The sequence below is a fragment of the Syzygium oleosum genome, unplaced genomic scaffold (genome assembly GCF_021117445.2).
Source record: "Syzygium oleosum isolate NSW1041296 unplaced genomic scaffold, Sole_v2.1 Sole_v2.03, whole genome shotgun sequence".
Lineage (NCBI taxonomy): Eukaryota > Viridiplantae > Streptophyta > Magnoliopsida > Myrtales > Myrtaceae > Syzygium > Syzygium oleosum.
The window spans coordinates 18,637,641-18,659,860 of NW_026607487.1; the positions used below are offsets into that span (position 1 = coordinate 18,637,641).

General features: G+C 42.2%; 1 protein-coding gene across 1 annotated transcript; it reads left to right on the plus strand.

The window, feature by feature from the left end:
- The first annotated feature begins 17,441 nt into the window (after positions 1-17,441).
- Positions 17,442-19,306, plus strand: LOC115671783 (chlorophyll a-b binding protein 7, chloroplastic). The gene is made up of 5 exons (XM_030593422.2): positions 17,442-17,598; positions 17,832-18,002; positions 18,122-18,159; positions 18,458-18,972; positions 19,083-19,306. Exons 1-5 carry the CDS (start codon positions 17,453-17,455, stop codon positions 19,098-19,100), a joined length of 888 nt encoding a protein of 295 aa, XP_030449282.1. The 5' UTR covers positions 17,442-17,452; the 3' UTR covers positions 19,101-19,306.
- The last annotated feature ends 2,914 nt before the right edge of the window (positions 19,307-22,220 follow it).

Here is a 22,220-nt window from a genome sequence, read left to right on the forward strand (position 1 = left end):
TATCTTCTCTTGGGGAGTGAGAAGACGAGAGGACTTTTTATATATTAGGAGGAGGCGAAGTTGTAGTACCAACACCTAGAAAACCAAACGCGTTGCCAATTTTGCCCTTTCTTCAAAAAAATTTTTAATTCTTTAATTAAATCGGGGTGTTCGTGAATTTACGATACTGCCACTGGTCAACACAAAACAATGATTTCCCTCGACATTACGGAGCTGCCCCTGCCCCTCCCCCTCCGTTTTGCTGCTTGCTCTGGTCAAACGGGATTTGACCCAGATCCGCCGTTCCGTTTGCTTGCTCGTCGTTGCTAGCTAACCCCTTCGTCCGTGTCGTTTGACGAAAAAAAAGATTGTGAATTAATTAATAGCCCGGTTTTTTTCCTTCTAATGAACGAATTAGGTGACCCCCATTTCATTAAACGAATTTTAAAAACCGAATTTTGTTAAGCTCGTCAGACAAGTTTGAGATCTCGTTAGTTTTTCCACGCTTGAAATTTGGGTAGTCAGACGAGATAATAACCTCCGAGGAAAAACGTGGCCAGCCGAGACGCGTATGGATTTTCAACTCGGAGGTCAGAGCTCGCGCGTAAATCCCGTCGATTGCATGTAGATCGGTCCGAATTGGTCGGGGCATGGGCGACTACCAAATGCCCGGACCGGATCTATTCGTGGGATATATGACTGGATATCTTTATACGTGTCCTTGGATTATAGAAAGGCGATCGAGATAATGATCTTATTACCCGATAATAACATCATTAGGTGCAAATGAGTTGAAACAAGACACATCGTAGAAGAAGGGGGGGATGTCTAGCTTTTTGTAGACATAATGAAATTTGTATTTTCAGGAGAAAACCCATAAATTGTACGTATATGTAGATTGTCATCTTCTCGGACGTGTAAGCATCTCGCCTTCACACCATTCAAACACCTCGATGATATTCCCCTTTTTTCGAGCATTTTTTCTTTTTCTCTGACTATTGCTGTCCTCCTCGTGTCAATGAATTACTCGAAAGTTGCAAACGAGTTGAATGAATCTACGGTTGAACTTGATCGTATACGGAGCGCTTGTCCCGTACGTACGAATTACTTCGTGAATTAGGGTTTTTACGTAAAGAGATCCACTGCTAACGTGAGAAACAATTTGCACTCTCGTGGTCAGATTGTTGACATGCGGATCGATTCGATTACACGAGCTACCTCTCAGTTTTACGCATCACCCCATCCAACCATCCGTCCATAAAAGGGCTTACTAGGAAAATTGGGAATTATAAGTCCAATAGTATACAAATACGTGTAACACGACATTCTGGTATTTATGAGTTAGGTGGGAGATATGAATCTTTATCGCTTAGATCGACGGATGATTGAGAACCGACGTGATGAGGGCTCAACATAGATTAGGAGCGGATAATTAAGTTGGTGGGCGGTAAAATTTACGAGATATTAAGACTAAAACGAGGTAATGTTGTATAAATATAGTCAAAATGCATATGTTCAACAAGCTAATGGAGAACGGACACATCAAATCGTTTGGATCTATTTATGATGGAGAAAAACAACGGCTCTTCTTCGTTCAACAATAAATCCGAAAAATTAATGAGTAATAGTATGGATGACGCTTGATATAAATTCAAAGTTATTAGGCAGCGCCCCCGAAAGAAATCGGTCTCCATAAGAGAAGCCTCGATTGTCATTGTTGCAATTGTCTGTTTTTAAGCGAGTATCGTTATATATCAATCTCGCGACAGTAATGTCGTAGATTTTATTTCGAATTAACGGTAGAGATTCAATTCCCAACCCAGTATGTTTCCTAGTTGTTTCCTCTGAATAATCCATTATCGGACACGAAGAAATATAGACTGCAGAGAGATTTGGACTCCTCCATTTGAATTTCTTCGCTCTTCTAAAATTGGTCATGTCTCGATGAACCTCTCTTTCGTGACATGTGCATGTCGGATTGACAGTTTCCGACCCATTTGTTGCTACCAATTTTTGACAAGACGTTCGAACGATACGTGCATGATAAGCTGGTCAACCCGTAATACATGCGAATACGTGGCTCGCGGGATGAACCCCGACACTCTTTGACATTTTTATCATGTAGGTTAACATCTTACCCGTGTTAGCATAATATATTTAAATATATCTTGACACGCTTCTATATTTTCGGATTAGATTTCGCATGTTGGATGCGTTAAACATGCCATGGAACTTAGTTAATAACGTTTGGCATTGAAATTTTTACATAGGTGACGTGATTAATAGGCGTGTCGTATTCGAGCTAGATCGAAATTTCGCATGAAAAGATTACGATGCGAAGGACGCAAATTATCAGCCCCGCGCGTGTTAAAGGAGATAAAGAATAGAGTAGGAAATTGTCGAGAAAATTCCACCTACTTCATTGAATTAGATAGGTTTTTATGAAAGGGCGTCCCCGGATATTTGTTAAACATATTTAATCGGAAAATTATAGCTTTCGAGCACCAGCTGTTTAACTCCTGTTATGCACGACCAATGCGCCGGAAATCGAATTATTCTAAAACATGTACATTTGACCGGTGCCTCGCAGGCGTTCATGAACAATCTGGATGTGATTTCAACGTATCTATTACGCGCAACACGATGGTAGTTATAATTATAAAAAAAAAAAGGTGGGCATCGAGAGAGAGGGGGAAAAAATGTGGGGCGCGAGGGTGGCGCTTAGGGGTGATCGGTTCCCGGTCCGGTCCGGTTCCAAGATGGAACCGGGAACCGGTTCTCAATTTTGGGAACCGCGAACCGGACCGGTTGGTTCTAGGACCGCGAACCGGACTGGACCGCCGGTCCGGTCCAATGGAACCAGTCACTTAGAGTTTAGTTTTTTTTTTTTTTGTTAAACACTTAAGGTTTGGTTTACATTTTACTAATTTTTGTTAATGAATTTGTCAATGAAGTTCACTTAGGGTTTAATTCACATTTTACTAATTTTTATCAATGAATTTATGATAATGAAGTTCACTTAAAGTTTAGTTCACATCTTATTAATTTTTTTAAAGAAAAAATAACAAAAATATATATTAAATAGTCGGTCCGGTTCCCCCTTGGAACCGGGAACCGGGAACCGGGAACCGGATCGCCCGGAAACCGGTTCCGCTTTTAGGAACCGGGAACCGGACCGATAATCCCGATAATCGGATCAAATCCATCGGTCCAGTCCGGTCCCAATTTGGGCGGTCCAAGTTGCTCGCCCGTAGTGGCGCTAAAGCCAAATTCCCCCGCGAGAGAGAGAGGGGGATAAGTCCGGGAGGGGAGGATGACGTGGACATCGAGATCCGATGTCGACCACACATGTCATATCCGCCGGGGCCCCACTTCTCCTCCCCTCCCCCCCTGCCCGCTCGCCAGCCAGGCCAAGCCATGGGCTGCTTACCGCTCGTTAGGGCCCATCTCGGGGACTGTGCCTTACATGCCGACACGTTTCCCCCCTCCCGTCCTCAATCATCCGATCCCTTTTCGGATTTCTTTCGATATTTTCACTTCCTATTTATATATTTTGCGAATTTTAATTTGCACCTAACTTTTCTTTTTTTTAACGTAACTCCCCGCATCCGCCGTTGGCTCTTTTTTGTTTCCCCTTTTTTTAATTTTGAAGGCAAAAAGCTACTAAAATTCCTAACTCGTGCTCGCTGTGACACGTTCACCGTAAACTTTTTTTCACGACACAAAAAATCTCAAACTCGTACCCGTGTGATACGTCTATGTCCGTAAAAGTCCTGTCGATCAAAACCGTTAAAAATCTGTCTATGTAGACGCCGGAGAAGCAAACAGTGTTGACACGGCATATACGTGGGTGGCTTAAGTGAAATCAAAACGACATTGTTTTGGCTGAAAAATCATATAACGAAATCTCGACGGAGGATAAATGTACAACATAGGTACAAGTTTTGGATTTTTTATATTACAAGAAAAAGTTTACGGCGAATGTGTCACGCTGGGCATAGTTCAGATTTTTGATGTCACAAAATTGTTCAGGGTAAATGTGTTAAGGACATAATTTAGGGTTTTTGGTGATTTTTTCCCTAATTTTCATAAATTCTTTGTTTTTAATGGGATCCTTTTAGTTAATTTGGTTTTTTTCTCATTTACTAGAATTTTGCCTTTTGTCTTTTCTTAAAGTACCATGTATATTTTTAATTAATTTTCTAATTTAAATGCTTCGAGGGTATTTTTTTTTTACTCGTGTCACGAGATTAGAAGAAGGTCATGAATGAGGCGTGCATGAATCATCTGGGGGCAAAATGATTCTTCTTGGAGGAGTTAGTACACAACTTGTCCATCTTGATGCAATCATGGCAACAACTATCTTCACTTGAACAATTCTTTAATGGCTTATTGTCTTTTATTTTATTGGTTCGTGTTTGCAAGTTAATGTTCCATCGGACAAACTTCACATGCCTCGTACAATAACATTATAGTTAATAATTTCCAGAAAACAAAAGAAAAGAAATTCTTAATAAACGGGATCCTATCCATTTGTTTCTATCGTGCGGCTTGAAATTGAAGCAAGAACAATGCGGATTTACGATAATTCAACCTCTTTTGTTGGCTAAATCAATCAAAATGATTCGAATACAGAAAAAAAGAGCTGAAAGAAATGATTCGATCCCTCTTATTTTCATTTCTGGAACCGAGAAGCCCGTGACTCCCGAGCTTGGCCGGTACTTGGTAGGCAAGCATTGCGACGGCGCGATTGAATTCTCTTTTGATCCGTAGAAAGTCAGGAGCTAACTAATCAAACACCTATTCTCTCGTGAGGTTGACCAAGTTGGGTGGCGAACTTAGACTTGTATGTTCCACAAATTAGGCAGTTGTGTCCCATAATTAAGACAAGAGGAGGAAAACTGAAACCCTAGATAGCTTTCGAGATACAAGTCAAAAACGTACTACTGCCGATGCTATATCTTCCTTCAAATTCCTTTTCGTGGACCTTTTCTGCTTTTGAAAACGTCTAGAAAGAATGTTTTCTCCTCGGTGAATATTTTGTTTTTCCATTTTCTAATTTAATTCCCCCCATCAACGTGCAGATAAATGTCATAATCACAAAAGAAAAGGAAAGAAAAAAATTTCGCTTGCGAATATCTTCTCGTCGACGTGATCCGTTTCGGACTCGATTCGTGGATTCCGAATAAAGTTTCCCACCATCCCATCATGTTGCCATGGAAGAGCAGAAGATATCCTCTACCGTTGTGGTACCTCTCTGGACTTATAATGATTTAGAAGTGTCCTAGTGGCCGGTTTAGATGTTCCAAGAACATAATCCGCACAAGTTCCTAGCTATGATTCAACGAGAACATCTAATTCTTGCTGCATGGATTCGAAATGAAGTATATTACTTTACGGCTATAGCGTATCGAATTAATGAGAAGAGAGGGCTAACGGGTCATTTTTCAACGAAGTGATCGTGCGTCACAGATGGTTCGGAATCTGCATAGATCTGGTCACTTTACATTTCGCCGTGAAAATGTAAGTTATTTTACCGAATCACGTGGTAATTCAACCTAAGATATGTGTTCTCATTGACAGTTTTTTCTATATAATTTTTGAATTTTTGAATTATTTTTTAAAGTTTCATTACCTTTTTTCTTTTCTTTTTTTCTTTCATTTTTTTTTAACCATTTCTTCCTTTGGCTTGTGGCCTATACTCAGCCATGGCCAGTGACTAGCCGCAAGGGCAACCCTTGCCCGGGCCGCGAGGGTGGAGCCCTCGCCAGATCCTTTGGCCCTAGCTTGTGGGCTGTCGTTGGCCATGGCAAGAGTACTGGCCACATGCCAAAGAGAAAAAATGAAAAACAAAATAAAAAAAGGGAAAAATTAATAAGAAATTTAAAAAACTATTAAAAATTATGAAAAAAATCGTCCACGTTAGTGCCGGCCTTACCGCGTAGAAGGATTGGTATTCACGTCAGCAATTTCCAGCTTAATTTGATTGAAAGGATTCAATTGGTATCAATGTAAAAAAAAATTCATGATTGAATTGGTCAAATTGAAATGTTTATGACCGAATTGATACCAATGCAATAGATTTATGATTTTTTTTATACTTTTCCCCTCAAAAATTCCGTTAGCTCGCTTTATTCTCTATAACCAGATTCGGATCACAAGGATCTCATAAGGGATTCAAGACCCACTTTGCTTCGGCCGTGTGAAGGCCTGAAAGACCCTTAAGCTTTGAACAGAAACGGTCATAATGGTAGGTAGCGAGTTGCCGAGTAGGATCCAATCAACCATCTTCATCTCGATCCTGTGGACACAGCAATATAGAACCGCACACCAAAGCAAAGCGCACATCGGACTAATGATCGAATCAAGCGACTCGGCGCATGGAATTATTTCATTACAGCACGGGAGTGACCTATAAGTTCTGTCGGATTGGCTGCTCATCTCTGGGTTAGGTTGCCCTACTTTTAATAGGCAATAAACTAATCATAACCCCCTCGCGTCAAAGATATTTTCCAAGACATGTAACTGATGGAGCATCAACTTTAGTACATATAAAAGGGAAAAAAAAATTCGAGAATTAGGCTATCAACTTCAGCTTCGAATGGAGATGTTTGTGCGAACGTGGTGATGAGCCAATCGCACTGTTGGTGAAGGGAACTGTTGGCGCGAGTGGTCTACCCATGATCGAGTCACATGCAGTGTTGGACTCAACAACCGACTTGGTGGCGAGGAGGAGATGGGTACGTCTGCATTTTCGTGCCCACGTTCTTGCAATTATAGAGGAGGAGGAGGAGAAGGAGAAGAGATTCTCGTTCATAGTCGCGTTGAAAGAGATGCGTAAACGGCCGCAGGCTGATAAGGACTTTAGCCACAGCGCACGTCCCATTTACACCGCACACACCACGTGGTGTGGTTCTACATAGAGGGGATGTTGTGATTACTAAGATGGATGTGTTCCTAAAAAGTGCCATGGCGAGGATCACGATCAGCCACACTAGCCGTGCACATGCAATGCCGACGCTGTCGTTTCGTCCGGGCCGTTGATCAAGTACATCGTCTATGAAAATTATATCGTAACGGTCATGGTCAATGACTCGTTTGCAATCCAACTTCTTTAAATACACACATGCCGTTAAACCTGATTAATCTGAAACCATCCATCAACATTGTATTTCCGTTTCACTTGCCGTGTTTCCGAAATGAAGTTTTTTAATCTTGCACGATATTGTGATCGGCCCCTTGACCTGAAATGTTTGGGTGACAGTTTTTAATCTACTTTGAGAATAACGGTCTCTTTTAGATCACAAAAAATAAATAACAAATAATTTGTGGAGTCTACTCATTTTAAAATTTGTGGTTCACATCGTATTGTTACTCTGGCAGTGACACTGTTAATGCTAGAAAAACCCTATTCTCGGCTGTTGATAAGGAACAAAGGCGTTACGTCCGTCTTTGTCACACGCCGAGGGGTTTCCCCCCGTAGGCAGCAGCTAATCCCCTACTCGCATGGTGTGTTCATGCAAATCCAATAATCCAAGTCCCTATACACGACGTCCGCAAGAAGAGACCCAGTGGGACATTTCATTCACCCCCAAAACACCGAACTAGAAAAAAACACTAAACTTTGCCTGTTCCGCCACTTTCCGAGGAAACAAAGACAAAAGTGGAGTAATTTCCTGCTTTTCCGGAATTAGGTGGGGGTGGTGTCGCGTTTACCTCACCACTCGCGCTGTCTTCCATTCGAGTACGACTCGAACGAAGTAAATATGACCAGCAGCAATGCGTCGCGCACGTACGAAGTCGTGGAGTTCGCGATCGGCCTTTGACGCACGAATTTGTTGCCATGCGCTTGTTTCGTTTCGTATTGAGCCGAGAGGGTTAGCGCACCACGCACGCCACGCGGCTCCGTACGACGGCTCTTGGCATTTTGTGGCGGTCGATTCTCTTTGGAAAATTTCGTCTCGTCCGCGCCGATTGCCGGGGAATTCCCGGTTTTCAAATGCTCGTGGAGAGTTCGAGAGAGCCAAATTCGGCCTCGTGCTAGGGTTTTAGATGGACTGCCATGGCAAGTGAAGGAATAATGGGTGTCAGAATTTTTTGAAGTGGCGAGACATTCGTAACAATTCTTTATTTTACCGATCGAAGGCATGTCATATATACTTATAGTAATTACCAATGATAATTACATGACCGTATACGAAATAATTTTTTTTGAATACATGACAACTTATAATTACGTGACCGTATACTAAATTCACAATTTTCAGTGTTGTTAGTAATAATGAAAATCCCTGGGGAATTTGGACTAAACATTTCCATTGCTTTCTAAGTACCTACAACTTCGCGTGTCGGACTAAAGGGACACGTTTTTTCTTCCGTCTCTGATTAGAGGAAATTTCTTTTGACCGCGAACGAAGAAAAGCAATAATGTAGGCCTTGCATGAACATGTGCGAGATTTTCATTGGAAATAGACGACGAGGAATGCCGTCAAAGGACATTCGGAAAATCAAGACTTAGGAGAAGCTTCGTTAGCTCGGTTTCTAGACATCCCAAAAACCCTCTTCAAGAGTTAAAATTATGTTATACGCATATCTTTAAAGAATACTTTAATTCGAACTCGAAAACTTTAGGAAAAGGTTAAAGGCAAAAGTCGCACCGACGCTTACATACATGTTCTAGAAAGTATAAGAAAAGCAGGGTTCGGCCGTGTGGTATGTACAACCACTATCTCTTTATCATATTTCGATGTTTCGAAAGCATAAAAGAACTATGATTTTGTAATTTCAAAGAGGAGAAAAGACAAAATCGCATCAAACATAGAAAAAATGTGTCAATAGCGAATACGTGTAGAGTAGGTAACAAGCGGTGGCAACTGGCAACACTAACTAGAGAGACAGATACATTTATGGGACCGGTCTTCATCCTTAATTCATCTTTCTGTACGTACGGACGCAAGAAGAGACTGGAGAGACAGATACCTTAACATGTGAACTACGTGTGCACGTTGCGACCGACCTGACGAGAGAATTTAACGCAGAGGATGTTGCTTGACGCAGCATGCGCCATATTTGTTTGGATCATCAGCCCTCGTAACCAGTGTAAAGTGAAGCGATAGAGTGTCGAAGCGAACATGCACGAGTTTGAGTAAGAAGCAAGCCAACAAGGCTTCTTTCTTGGCTTCGCCTTTTGCGTGCTCGGGGATCATTTTCTGGGCACTATACGTATTTGATAAAACCAATCATCTCTCAACTGGCTGAACAAGTTCCGGTGCTTCCTAGAGATGTGTTGTTACTTGAACCGGCCCGTCGCTTGTGTTGCAAGAGTGATGCAGATCTCAAGGAAGGGAAAGGTTAAGCTAAGACATGACATGAAATTGGACTCTTAGATAGGTCCGATCCCCACCAAATCTAGCTTTGGAATAAGACAACCTTATTCTCGTAGCTTCAACAAGTGTTAACTAACCCTATAAGGAACACACGCGTAGCTGAAGATAGCAGGGGGAACTCCGCACGAAATAAACTTGATGGAACATGCAGATTCGAAACTTGATTTTGATACCAATTTGAGAATTTTAGTGCGCGGTTATCATCTTTCAAAAGTTTAATATGATACAATAAACAGTCTCATGATTTATCTGTACGGACTCCGTACGTAATTCATGCATAAGTTTGACATTCGTTCATTTGCGATGGGCCGCGCATATCATCTTGTTTCGTCCGGAAGAGTTTTGCCCTAAGTCATAGCTCAACCTCTCCCCAACAAACATCGCCGACGAAGGCCTAACGTATGCGAAACCGGCCAATTGCATGGATGTCATGTTTGACGTGGCGCATGGTGGGCGAATAGCTCCAACTGAAGATCACGGGAATACATTAAAAGAAAGCTTCTTGCTACATATGGACCACAGATTTCGCCTACAACACGACGTGCCATCTTCTCTAACAACTCTTGTCTCGTTCTTCATGCTTTTCTGTTCCCCTTCATTTCATTTACTCACCATGATGTAGCAGTTCTGTGCTGACAGTAGATAAGAAGATCCTGCTTTGAACTGGAAGTGCTATCCATGCTGATTGTGGTACCAACGTAGTGACACGTATTAAGATCCCTCGTTTTGCTAATCAAGTAACCTAGCTATTGTCCTCATAGAAATCGACTCCCAATGTCCGGATAGAATGAGAGCAAGGATTGAAAATAATTAACTCAAATAGCGGCCGAATCGTAATTTGTGACCGTCGGTGTGCTGATTAAAAAGTCTTGAAACTGAGGGTCAAATTGTAACTTGTCAAGGAATTTTGATTAAGTGCATGTACGTAAATGGCAGCTAAGACTAGAGTTTGGCGTGGAAACCCGTCGATTCTCAATCCTTAGTCGTCTCCTCGAAGCATATAAGCAATTGGGATTTGTGAGACTTAAGCTTGCTACAAACTACAAAATTAAATGCCGTAGGAGAGGGAAGTAAGGATTGTCGCTTGTTGCTTAACGTACTAAACACACGTTCAACTCTGTGTCTCCACTTTAACTTATTTATAATTCTCCTCGGGCGTCGTGCAAAATCTTAGTGAGAGAGGAAAGGCGTGCCCGAGGTGGGGTGGCCCAGCCCTTTGCGTGATTGCCAAGACACGCTGTGTTCTTCTCTGTTCTAAGAGTAAGAGACGAGCTCTCTCTCTTTCTTTTCTTTTTATGGTGTGATCATTTGGAACGATAAAACAGTGGACTGCGAGATATGACGTGCGGGGCTTTCTGTCGTGCTCGCGAGAAAAGGAACACGTTTTAAACTCCCCCACCCAAAACGTGGGCCGAAGTCAGCCTTCGGTCAAAAGTTTGAGGCAGATTAGGGTTTTGGGTGCTCCTTTTTCAAACCCCGAGTTCCACCATAATCTTCTGGTGATAGTCTCGCTCTGCTGGTTTGATATTTCAACTTTGACTTCTTTCCTCGCTCCTTTACATTCGGAGAAAAGTTTCAAATACAGTATCCGAGTATCCGTATGTATATCTACTTTTCCTTGTTTTTTTTTATGTAACCCACGTCGATCATCGTTAATACAGGTATTTGGTCGACTTATAACAATAATTTCATGATAACCAAGTGAGTTTTACTTTCACGTGATAGCGACCCTTTTCATTGGTCCCGATTCCCAACCATTACCCTGCTGCTTTGCTCCTGGAGGAATTTTTGTTTTGAACACTAGACTCTATCAATGAAATGAATATAGTAGTTGAAAGTTTATCCTCGCTTGGACTTTTGACATGTCGATGTCCTCGCTCCGCCTGCGGTTTCTATTTATTTGAATTTTTTTCGCGTGTGAACTGTGAAGCAAATGTCAGGCGAAGACCAAAAATAAAACGCAAGACAAAAGGGGTCCCATCAATTATTTTTCGTTGAAGTTTTTCTCCTGCCTCGTGTCGTTTAACGAAGTAGCGTGACTTCCGGGATAGAGAGCTGAGAGACGTCAAACTCTCGCACCAAATCGTATTTATCCAACATTGGAACTTAAAGAAAGATCCAGTTGTCATTCACAAAATAATTAAACTAAGATTAAAATGGGTCCATTCACTTAGTCATAACGTGAGAAGCTAGCCAACTGAGGGATTGGGTTTAGGGTTGCTTCTTGCCTGGCGGTCTAGGGACAGCCTTTACGTGCATGGTAAGTGAAGTTTAACAAACGTCTTTTGCGAGTTCATCGAAGGTAATGCTCTTCGAGTTTATCTACAAGCACTTTCGATCTCTTGACACAGCCCCCAAGTTTAGACCATGTTGAGCCATTTCATACCGTAGAGAGAAAAACGCGGCTTTATCTCGCTAGTGAAGTCCAAATTTAGGAAGCACTTTCTTGCGTCTTGCCATCGGTCTCACCTCTCACGTAACACGGCACGTGTTGGAAGTGTCACATATTGCTTTGTTTGTCCCGGTTAGTGATTTCACATCAAACTTCTAGACTAATGGTACGCATCTGGATGAAATTTCTAGACTAAGTTAGCTCCTTCCAAGACATTCAACGAGTAAACAATCACGCGCGAGATCCTTGTCTTGTAATCAAGTCTTTCTATCATATGAATCGATCATTATCATTACCCGAGAGTTTTGGATTTATCCGCATGTTCTTTGACCTTTCAACAGATGATTGCTTTACTTTGAAATGTCAAGTTAGAGCTGCAAAAGTTCTTGAGTGGAAAGATATAAGTGAGTTAGCATAAATCCTGTTAGGGTCCCACGTTGCTCCGGAATGAAATGAATTCGACAATGTCAGTGCGTGGACGAAGTACATATGGCAAAATGAATTTGGATCATCAGACCCGATTTTATCTCTCTAACTCTACAGAAGATCCAAATCCTCATAAACTAACCAATCTGGCAAAACTCATTTGAGATTATCCGAAACAGAGATAGGAACGACCAAGGGATGTTTAATTATGATGATTAATTATTGTCTAGCTAGATGAGTTCTGAGAATTGTCCAAACTCTAAAGTATGACATGATTCAATGAGAGAAGACTTTTCCAGAAAGATAATTAGCCTCAAAAGTTGACGGCTCTTTTTTCGAGCTAGGATCGTGACATCTCCCTATATCAAGATTGCTCCTAAAGTGAGAAATTGTTGGATTAGTCCTAAACCTACTGTATGAATGTCAATTCAGTCTTAATTTTTTCAATTTTATCAATTGAGTCTTAAATCTTTGCACGAAATTCCATTGTAATCCTTTTGACCAATTTCAGCGGAAATTCACCGACATGGCGGCGTGCCACGTAGAATGGACGACGATAGCTAAACTGTCACGTTAGCGATTTTTGGCGAGAATTGATCGGAATGTCTACATTGGAATTTTGCGCAAAAATTTATGATTCAATTGGCAAGATTGAAGATTGTTTACGACTAATTGGATGATATTCCCCTCAAACGTTATAAAAACACACACGTCACATACAAACAAAAGCGTAGAACATCAACGTTTAAGACACATGTAAAGACACATGGGCTACGTGTACGTATATGTGGAGCTAGTTGAAGCATGCATGTATCAACGCACTGATCGTATTCTCGGGCAACAAGCCTTGAGTGAATCAACAACCATTTTCCTTACAAGTACGTCATGCAATTGAGAGCTCCGTTTCATCTAACTTTCACGCATGCCTTGGTCAACATTACTTCGTCCCTGGGTTTTTGTTAGCGCTGACCAACAAAATTTCTCATATGTCCTAAGCCCCATCATTATCCCGCCTTTAACTTTTTTTTGGAAAGAGCTGTCGATGATCTCTTGCAAAGTTTCATTTCCAACTACAAGAGAGGGGTTCGATGTGGATAACGATGATTCGTAATGATGTGTGAAGGTGAGAAGGACGGGATTGAAAGATGCAACCGAGCATGCAATGATGACGAGGGCTCGCTTCAAAAACGACTGACATGCTGATACATCTACAACTTGGAGCAGTTGAAAGAGTCAAAATTTAGGTGGTGGGTAGTAGTAAGCAATGGACATCCACCGCCATCATCATCATCATCACATGGTTTGCAGAAAACTATGTTTTAACGTCAAGGCGGCGTCCGATCGTTTTGCTTTTTACACAGGAGGGTTCAAGTTCGAGGGCAAGTGGGCTGCAGATTTCTGGAGCATTACCCATGTGTTGTGTTGATAATTATAACTTACAAGTTAAGTTAGTTCAATGGCTCACGCTTTCTATGTTTAAGTAAAAGGAGGCCGAAGTAATTATCTTGCTTGAAACTTTACGAGACATGAGCATCGGAAAGAACCTAAAATGCAATTTGCAAGGTGACATCCACTCATGGATGATTGATGAGTGAGAGGACGAAAGACGCTTGTGTGGTGTATGTAAAGAATTACATAATTCGGTCGATGTGACATACGTACGGAAGAGAGAAAAAGAAGTACATCCATAGTAAATAATTACACTTGCATTTGCTACCAAAATCGAAGATACAATAAGTTGTCAATACCTCTCGTTTTAACTGTTCGAATAGAGCAAAATAGTGATTCACATGTTCACGCAAAGGTTTCACAAAGTTTCAATAATGCGGCCTCTATAACTGGTCAAAATCAACCCTTCAAGTCGTTATTTGGGGGAAAGTAACTTATGTCATGGTAACACCACTTGTCTTGCTGATGTAACACCAGTCTGCCAATTACACTTCCTCATGTAGCTAACTTGATAACCACTAACTTTTTAAATTTTTGAAATTTGAAGAGATGTGATTGATCCGGTGATATCACGTCAATGGAACATGTGATATCACCATCATCGATTAAATACGCTCGTGCATATTTCTATGGTATATAAGGAGAAATTACTGACATTTACTATTGGGCAAGTTTAAAAATCCAGGTTAAGTATCTGGTGCCATCCTTGTGAATGTTCACTTCTCAAGGCCTTGTCAATGGACATTTAGGTTATTGCAAGTTCACAACACTGATTTGGCCCAGGTAGGTCTTGGGCCTAATTGTCTCTCTTCTTGTTCTCTATAATACTGCAATCGTCAGGATAAGATCATCGTGATGTCCTAGAAGAGATGAATTGCTGACCGACAGTCTCCGTCCTCAAAAGTCCAAGAACAAAGTCCCTTTTCCTGCTTCCATGTTCAGGACTGCTGAACACTGGTATCACTCGGTCACATAATGGAGATTCTATCAAACCACTAAGAAGTCTAAGATTCACTCCGACACATTCATGCGAACGAAACCCCTTTAGGCTGACACACGAGGGCCAAAAAGCACGTGAAATCGTTCCGGTGAGCACTGCGCGGTGATTAGTGACGACAGACGCGATCATTGTGCTGGTTATGTTTGCGAGTAAAAGCTTGCGATCTAGTTAATCGACAGACACATGGATAAATAATGCGGAATTGTGCATGGTGCTTTTCAGATTCAATGCGCTTGTTTGTTACTTTAACCCGACAAAGCAGGCCGAGCACTAGGCAATGATGCCGATTCTTGGTCTTCACTTGTTGACTAAGCAAAGAGAGGAATGAGACTAGAGGAAGTTGAAAATGAGGGAAGCTTTTTGAAAAAGGGGTTATAAATGTGCAGTAGCATCATTGCGATTCACAATCATTCCTCACATTCGTAGCTCCTCTGATGCTAGTCTTACGTTAGGTTTTTGACAGTCTTTCAATTGCTGGTAGTACGTATAAATACAGCATCTAATACTATCGGCTCCACAGTGCAAATTCAGTTTTGACACTAATTCCAATGCCCGATACTCGATGGATGTCACTTGGACCACTTTGAGTTCCTTGCATGAAATGATGCCTAATGCATTCTTTAGGGACCCAACAGGCTCAAATTATCCATTTATGTGGAGCTCAGGTAGAAAAGGGAGATTGCTGGCATATCTCTCTCTTCATTACATGATAAGAAAAGGGCATTTAAATCATCATACATGGAGAAAGTCGTTACTATTATCTTCTAATGAATTTGCCTTAGGAAAGTGTTGTCGCCAGACTCCCGCTGACAACTATATCGATCATTGCGGTTTAGAAAAAGAAACTATATTGATCATTATATTGAGCATACAGTGTTAACCAGCATTTTGCAATCAGCTTGAAAAGCTCGTGTTGGAGCTTTAGGTGGGCATGGTGCTGTGAGGATCGAGAGGGAACACTTGGGCTTTAGATTCAAGATAAAGTCCGACAGCAATGCAAACTTGCCAAACTCAATCTCCTATGGATCGGTGCTTTCGCAAAAGTAAAAGAGTGAGAAATGATTAACTCTCCTACTACACACCTGGTAAGGATCTATCATATATGTCTTGGATTGCTTGTTAGGTCGATCGAGAGAGAGATGGTGGTGGTGGGTCTCATCTTTATCCACTCGAAAGCAATGGCTTCTCTCGGTGATGATTTCCTGGACCCTTGCATGAAGATAAGGACGACGACGTGGAATTATTGTCGTTCGGCTGGACCAAGCTCTCAGTGAATTCAATGACTGTCAAAGAGGCCAAGGCGAAAGGGATCGTCCTTTTTTTGAATGAGATTCAGTTCTATTGTAGTCGGTGCCACCTACATGCTTTTCATAAATGAAAACGTGTCGATAGGTTTTGGTTTAATGATTAAGAAGCGGTCGTGTAGCGCTTGAATTAGTTACACGACATGCGCTCGGTAACCCAAATGTCACTCCGCGGCTTGGACTCCTCATCTCTCTACGCTTTTTACGAGCCAGAGGTCATCGGAAGATCTATCGAAGCGTCGGTAGTTCTCTTTTTCTCCTGATTTTTGGCTGAAACTCCCGGTTTGAGTCTCAACGAAGACATTGCTGTTTGTGCGAGGGAACCGTATGACTAACTCTACCAAGGGCAATTACGTGAGCATCGCCGTCCTCGGAGTCCGATGGCCCAACAAGAAGTTGTCCGAGTCCCCAACCCAGTTCAAAAAGGGCCCAACCATTTCTCTGGGCTAATTTCATGACTATGGCCCTGGGATGAAGTGAAGAAGCAGCCCAATGTCCAATGTCTCGGTCGCTCGCTCAAAGCGTCCTACCAATCTCATTGAGTGACGACAGTCCCCTCGTCCTGCCACTATCTAGAAATTACTCCATCAGTCCTATGCATTCACTAGGATTTGAGAAACCACTGCTCTAAACTCTTGTTCAGAAAGTTATCGCTTCGTCTTTGTTACCGACTTTTGACTCTGGCTGCGCGTATGGTCATAACAGGGATGAGCATTGAAGATAGGAATACACGCGTCATAAAGATCATCTAATGCTTGATGCGTCGTTTGGCATGGATATCAATGGAAACTAGGGCAAACCATTTCAACTAATTCAATCTTTATTTTCGCTTTCCTTTATTTTCTCTCGACGTTTTGTATCCAGCCGAGCTCCCTGACGCACACTTGTTTGATATCTAGCGTGACCTTTCAATTTATCCCATCAAAATCGCGATGCCACATTTCCTTCCTAGCTGAAATTAATTAAACCACCGGGAATATAGCTGTCTTCACAACATTCTACAAGAAATTTTCGTGTACTTCTAGTTCTAGCCAAGCTACAAGCAAGTGCATCGTAATTCTTTCTTAAGAAATGATTAAATGATTGCCCTTAATTCACTGTGAGATCAACAGTATATTTCGGGCCACAAAAAAATAAATAGCAAACAATTATAAATTGTTGTGGGGTTCATTCTTTCAAGAATTTGCGACTCACAATAAACTGTTAATTTCATAATGGCCCAAAATTATTATGCTAACAAAACTCTGTTTTTTTTTATTTTATTCTTCTTTTGCTCCTTATATTATTTCACTGCAAACTCATCAACTAAAAGCCAATATATCCGACGTGGGTCAGGGGACATCCTCATTGGCCACGCGATCCGCCAACGTGAGCCACTCACTCCAGATATCCACCGGAGGAATCACTCGACGGTCTCCACGTGGCAGGCGGAGGGACTCATTACAGATCCTGCGGGCCCACGTGGCAATGGAACAGCCAATCGGAGGCCGCCCCTCCTATCCTTTAAGATAAGCCCATGCATACATTAACTTGGTTTCTATGTCCTCGGATTTTCACACACGACGCCTCAATTCCCTCCTCCACCTCTCACGAATCAATCACGAGAATGGCTTCGGTGTGCGCTTCCTCAGCCATTGCTGCTGTGGCCATCTCCTCTCCGAGGCAAGCTCTTCTTCACTCGGCCTGGAATCTCATAAGATCATGTTATAATATATGTTCATCATGATGTGTATATCTGTATAATCACAAGGCAATGAACATCGTAGAAGGCCAGGTGGGATTGGCTTAGATCTCAAAGATAGAGCGATTTGCTTGGTGCACCTAGTCTTAGGAATGCTGAAAATCTCTATTTTTATCTTTGGAGTCCCTAATAATGATCGTTGCGCATAATTCAGTGGCCAAAAGAATGGATCTTCTTCATTCCTGACCGGCAAGAAGTTGAGCGTGAGAAAGTACACCGCACCGGCTGCGGCTGCAGGAAGATTGGCCACCGTTTGCGCAGCAGCTGATCCCGATAGACCTATCTGGTTCCCAGGAAGCACTCCTCCTCCGTGGCTCGACGGCAGGTTCGCTCCTCGATTGTGCTTAATTTATGGCCATGTTCTATTGTCTCTTCTCTGTTGTGTTTACAACCTGCTTTTTAACAAGAAGTCTGATTTGCTGCTTTGAATCACTCTCTGGGCAGCCTCCCGGGAGACTTCGGCTTCGATCCTCTTGGTCTCGGTAAGTCATAGGAGAGTGTCAATCTAAAGGCATGCATTCATGTTTGGATCTAATTGACTATCTTATAATGAAACCAAAATTTTCCATTGACAGTGCATGTAGTAGAGATCCTTAAGAAAAATTAGGCAGCTTAAGCAATTATTGGAACTTTAGTAGGATCAAGTGCTTCCATAATTGGGTTTTGAACACTACTAGGTTGTCCATAAACTTAATTACTCAGTAACCTTTATACTAACCTCATGAAAATTTCCCGATTTTAACAAAGAGAATCATGTCTAAACGGATCTGATGATGACAGCGTCTGATCCTGAGAGCTTGAGATGGAACCAACAAGCGGAGCTGGTCCACTGCAGATGGGCAATGCTAGGAGCCGCCGGCATTTTCATTCCCGAGTTGCTCACGAAGCTTGGCATCCTCAACACTCCTTCTTGGTACACCGCCGGGGAGCTAGAGTACTTCACCGACACCACCACCCTCTTCATCATTGAGCTCATTTTCATCGGCTGGGCTGAGGGCAGGAGATGGGCCGACATCATCAAGCCCGGGTGCGTCAACACCGATCCCATCTTCCCCGACAACAAGCTCACTGGCACCGATGTCGGGTACCCCGGTGGGCTCTGGTTTGACCCGCTCGGGTGGGGGTCCGGGTCGCCCGAGAAGGTCAGGGAGTTGAGGACCAAGGAGATCAAGAATGGGAGGCTGGCCATGTTGGCTGTTATGGGCGCTTGGTTCCAACACATCTACACCGGCACCGGCCCGATTGATAACCTCTTCGCTCACCTCGCTGATCCGGGTCATGCTACAGTTTTTGCTGTAAGCTCAGCTACACCCACATCTATACTTAGACTGCTCGTTTTATAAGACCTTTGCTAGAAAAAAAAGACGGTACATGTTTTGACAATTCTTGTGGTGGGTTATTGCAGGCTTTCACACCCAAGTGAGGAAGAATTCGAGAGAGAACGAATCGAGGATGAATTGGAAATCCTTTTGCAAAGGAATGAGGGTGAGAGAGGTGTGATTATGTGAAGGAAGATTGTGTAATTGGGAAAGAGAACTTGTATTGGCTCTCCTTCTCTAGTCTATAGAATGGTTGTGCAATGTACAAATACCTCTTTGATGAAGTTAGGCCTTGACATTGATGATTAAATGGTAGCGAAAACTCTCTATGCATGGTGGTACACTTTTCTCTATAGTAAAATGAAGAAGCTCGCATTTGAACGAGCATTTCATAAACCATACAAAAAAGCAAATTGGGTTAACATGTTCCACTGGGACAAGTCACCCATGTTTATGTGACAAAAATTAATTTGTTATACAACCCGTTTCATCAAATTTATCAATCACTAGTTTATGGGTGAAATTATGATCGACCTAGCAAGCCACATCTATAACATGCTAAATGCCGTGTCAAATAAATGTAGATCAAAAAAGACTTCTGAAGTGATTCCCAACACACCTTCAGATTAATAAGTTACCACAAGATTGAAATGTTTTAACCCGTTAGAAGAAAATCTACATATTAGAGCACCTCAGCTATTAATGTGTATCTAAACTTCCTTGAGCTCCATTTTTCATATGAGCACTGATAGGGAATCCGAAAAGTTGGCCGAAGACTTGATCCGACAACGCTCATGGCAAGGGCCATCGTCACATGTGAGTAAGCGCGGTCTTTTTTCGGAAGATGAAATTGGGGAGTTTTAATCATATTTAAAGGGCTAGGTCCGCCTCTTGAGCTCAGCACATCTTATAAAAAACAGAAGAAGAAAAGTCAAAAAAGGAAATATTAAGAGGAGGTGAACGTTCTTAATATAGTGAAGAGAGAAAAAGGAGCGTTCGCACAAAAAAAAGAGAGGCATTGGGCGACACTTCAGAGGAGAAGAGGCAATCCAAATTCGAGGTGAAACTTCGTTGGAATTGGCTGAAATTTTAGTATGTCGTTCGTGAGATCATGATTTACAAGTTGATCGGTCTTGTTCGTTGAAATCCTTCTCCAAATTCTCTCTCAATTTCTTGTGTAGTGGTTAGAATTTTATTGCTCCTTTTGTTAATTCACCTTTGTGGTGATGATATATTGTTGTATTGGTGATGTGTTGAACCTCTAATTGTGTGTGACTAGAGATGAACTATTCTGTGTCCTGCTAATCTTGGTGATTAGCGTAAGTTTTTTGACAGGTTTTTCTGCTTCGTTTTTAATTTTCAAGACTATATAAACTGGTTTGGGATTCATGTTATTGCAAAATTGTAACCGGTTGCTGCTGAAGTCGATTTGACATTAGTCATTTGAGTTATGTGAAGATATCGATCCCGGACAAATTAAAGTTCTCAGTGAATTATTGTCTGTCTCTTCCCGACATTGGGTTACCCAAGAAGCTCTTCGTTCCCACTTCCCCGGTTCAGAACTCTCTCTCTCTTAAGCTCAGTACAGCCTGGATGGCCTAAAACTATCATATATTTGTTCACAAGCAATGTGAATGGCTTTCTTCAAAGAAAAGGCACTTCCACTCCGCGTGGCTCCCATTTTGATAGTGTGTACATTTCCTATTTGATAAATCAAAACATAGATTCACTGGTCCGCCGCCGTTGCCGCCACAACTTTGAACCCATCATCCTCCCGCATTTTCCAACCGTAACGTCCATCCATACCTCTCGCTCAGAGCAACCATTCATTCCACGGCTGCTGCTAGAGGCCCCAAACCGGCACTGCCTCACACTCGCACGATGGGTTATTACAAGAATCCTGTGACACCTAAAAAATAGGGAGTAACTGTCAATGCCACTCCTCCACTACTTTAGTGCGTACAACCACCCCTCTACTTCTGTGGGAACGTGTGAAGGAGAGAGAGACAAGGAGGGAACAGTTAAGAGTTAATGTACTTTGGGTTATTCCTCTGTTTTTTTCTCTACGTTCTGGGTGAAATAGAACTTGGGGGTCTGGGTTATCTCTTGTAAGGGAATCTTGGGTGTGCAGTATCTCTGTGATCGTGAGAGTTGTATTGAGAAAAGATTCACGGTTGAGAGTGCGACCCACTGTTTGGTGTTTGTCGGGTTGAGGGGTGTGCATTGTAATTTCTCCTGTTATACAAGTGAGTTCCGTGTGCTTGCCCCATGGATGTAGACAGACTTATCTGTCGAACCACGTAAATTTGTGATCTCCTCTTTATTTTGCTGCACTTGTTTTGCTTATCACTTCGTGCAACGTACGTACCGGTTACGTGAGGTGAATTAGCGCAACAATTGGTATCAGAGCCGACGGTTCGAGAAGCCTGTGCTGCACGTGATCGACGTCAACGTACGTGTTTCAGCTTTGTGCGATGGCTGCATCAACTTCTACAAAGTTCGAGGTGCCAAAATTCAACGGATCCAACTATCCATTGTGGAAGCTGAAAATGCAAGCGGTGCTGGTGAAAGATGGTTGTGCAGTTGCTCTTGCCAGTAAAGACGAAAAGCCGACAGAGATGAAAGATGAGGATTTTGCACAGAAAGATCAAATGGCAATGGCGGATCTACTTCTGGCGTTAGATGATTCTGTCCTCTTCAATGTCTCTGAAGAAACCACCGCCAAAGGCTTATGGGAGAAATTGAAGAATCTCTACGAAGGGAAAACAATGTCAAACAAAATTTTTCTTCGTCGGCAATTATACAGTTTAAAGATGAAGGAAGGCTCCTCTTTCCAAGAGCACCTGAACAGGTTCAACACCCTATTGAGCAAATTGATTTCCATCGGCGTCAAAATCGAGGACGACGAGAAGGTAACACTTCTTCTATGTTCTATGCCTAATACATGGGATTCCTTGATCATGAGTCTCAGTACTGGAGTGGATCTTGACATGGATTCAACTATAGCTACGTTGCTGACGGAAGAGTCTCGTAGAAAAACTCTCGAGAGCACTTCTGGTAATGCTATGATGGCCAGAGGAAGATCCATGGACAAAGGTTTCAGTGGGAGAAAGAAGTCAAGGTCCATGTCAAAGAGGCGAACTTTGGGTCCTTGTTGGAAATGTGGACAAAAGGGTCACATGCGTAAAGATTGTAAATCCAAGGAGAATCAACAAAATCGCAAA

Bases quoted from the DNA above. Each gene is read 5' to 3' on its own strand.
- LOC115671783 (XM_030593422.2), top strand. From the start codon at position 17,453: ATGCATACATTAACTTGGTTTCTATGTCCTCGGATTTTCACACACGAC. The intron at 17,599-17,831 runs GCAAGCTCTTCT...CGCATAATTCAG, and splicing joins GTGGCCATCTCCTCTCCGAG to TGGCCAAAAGAATGGATCTT. The intron at 18,160-18,457 runs GTAAGTCATAGG...TGATGATGACAG, and splicing joins CTTCGATCCTCTTGGTCTCG to CGTCTGATCCTGAGAGCTTG.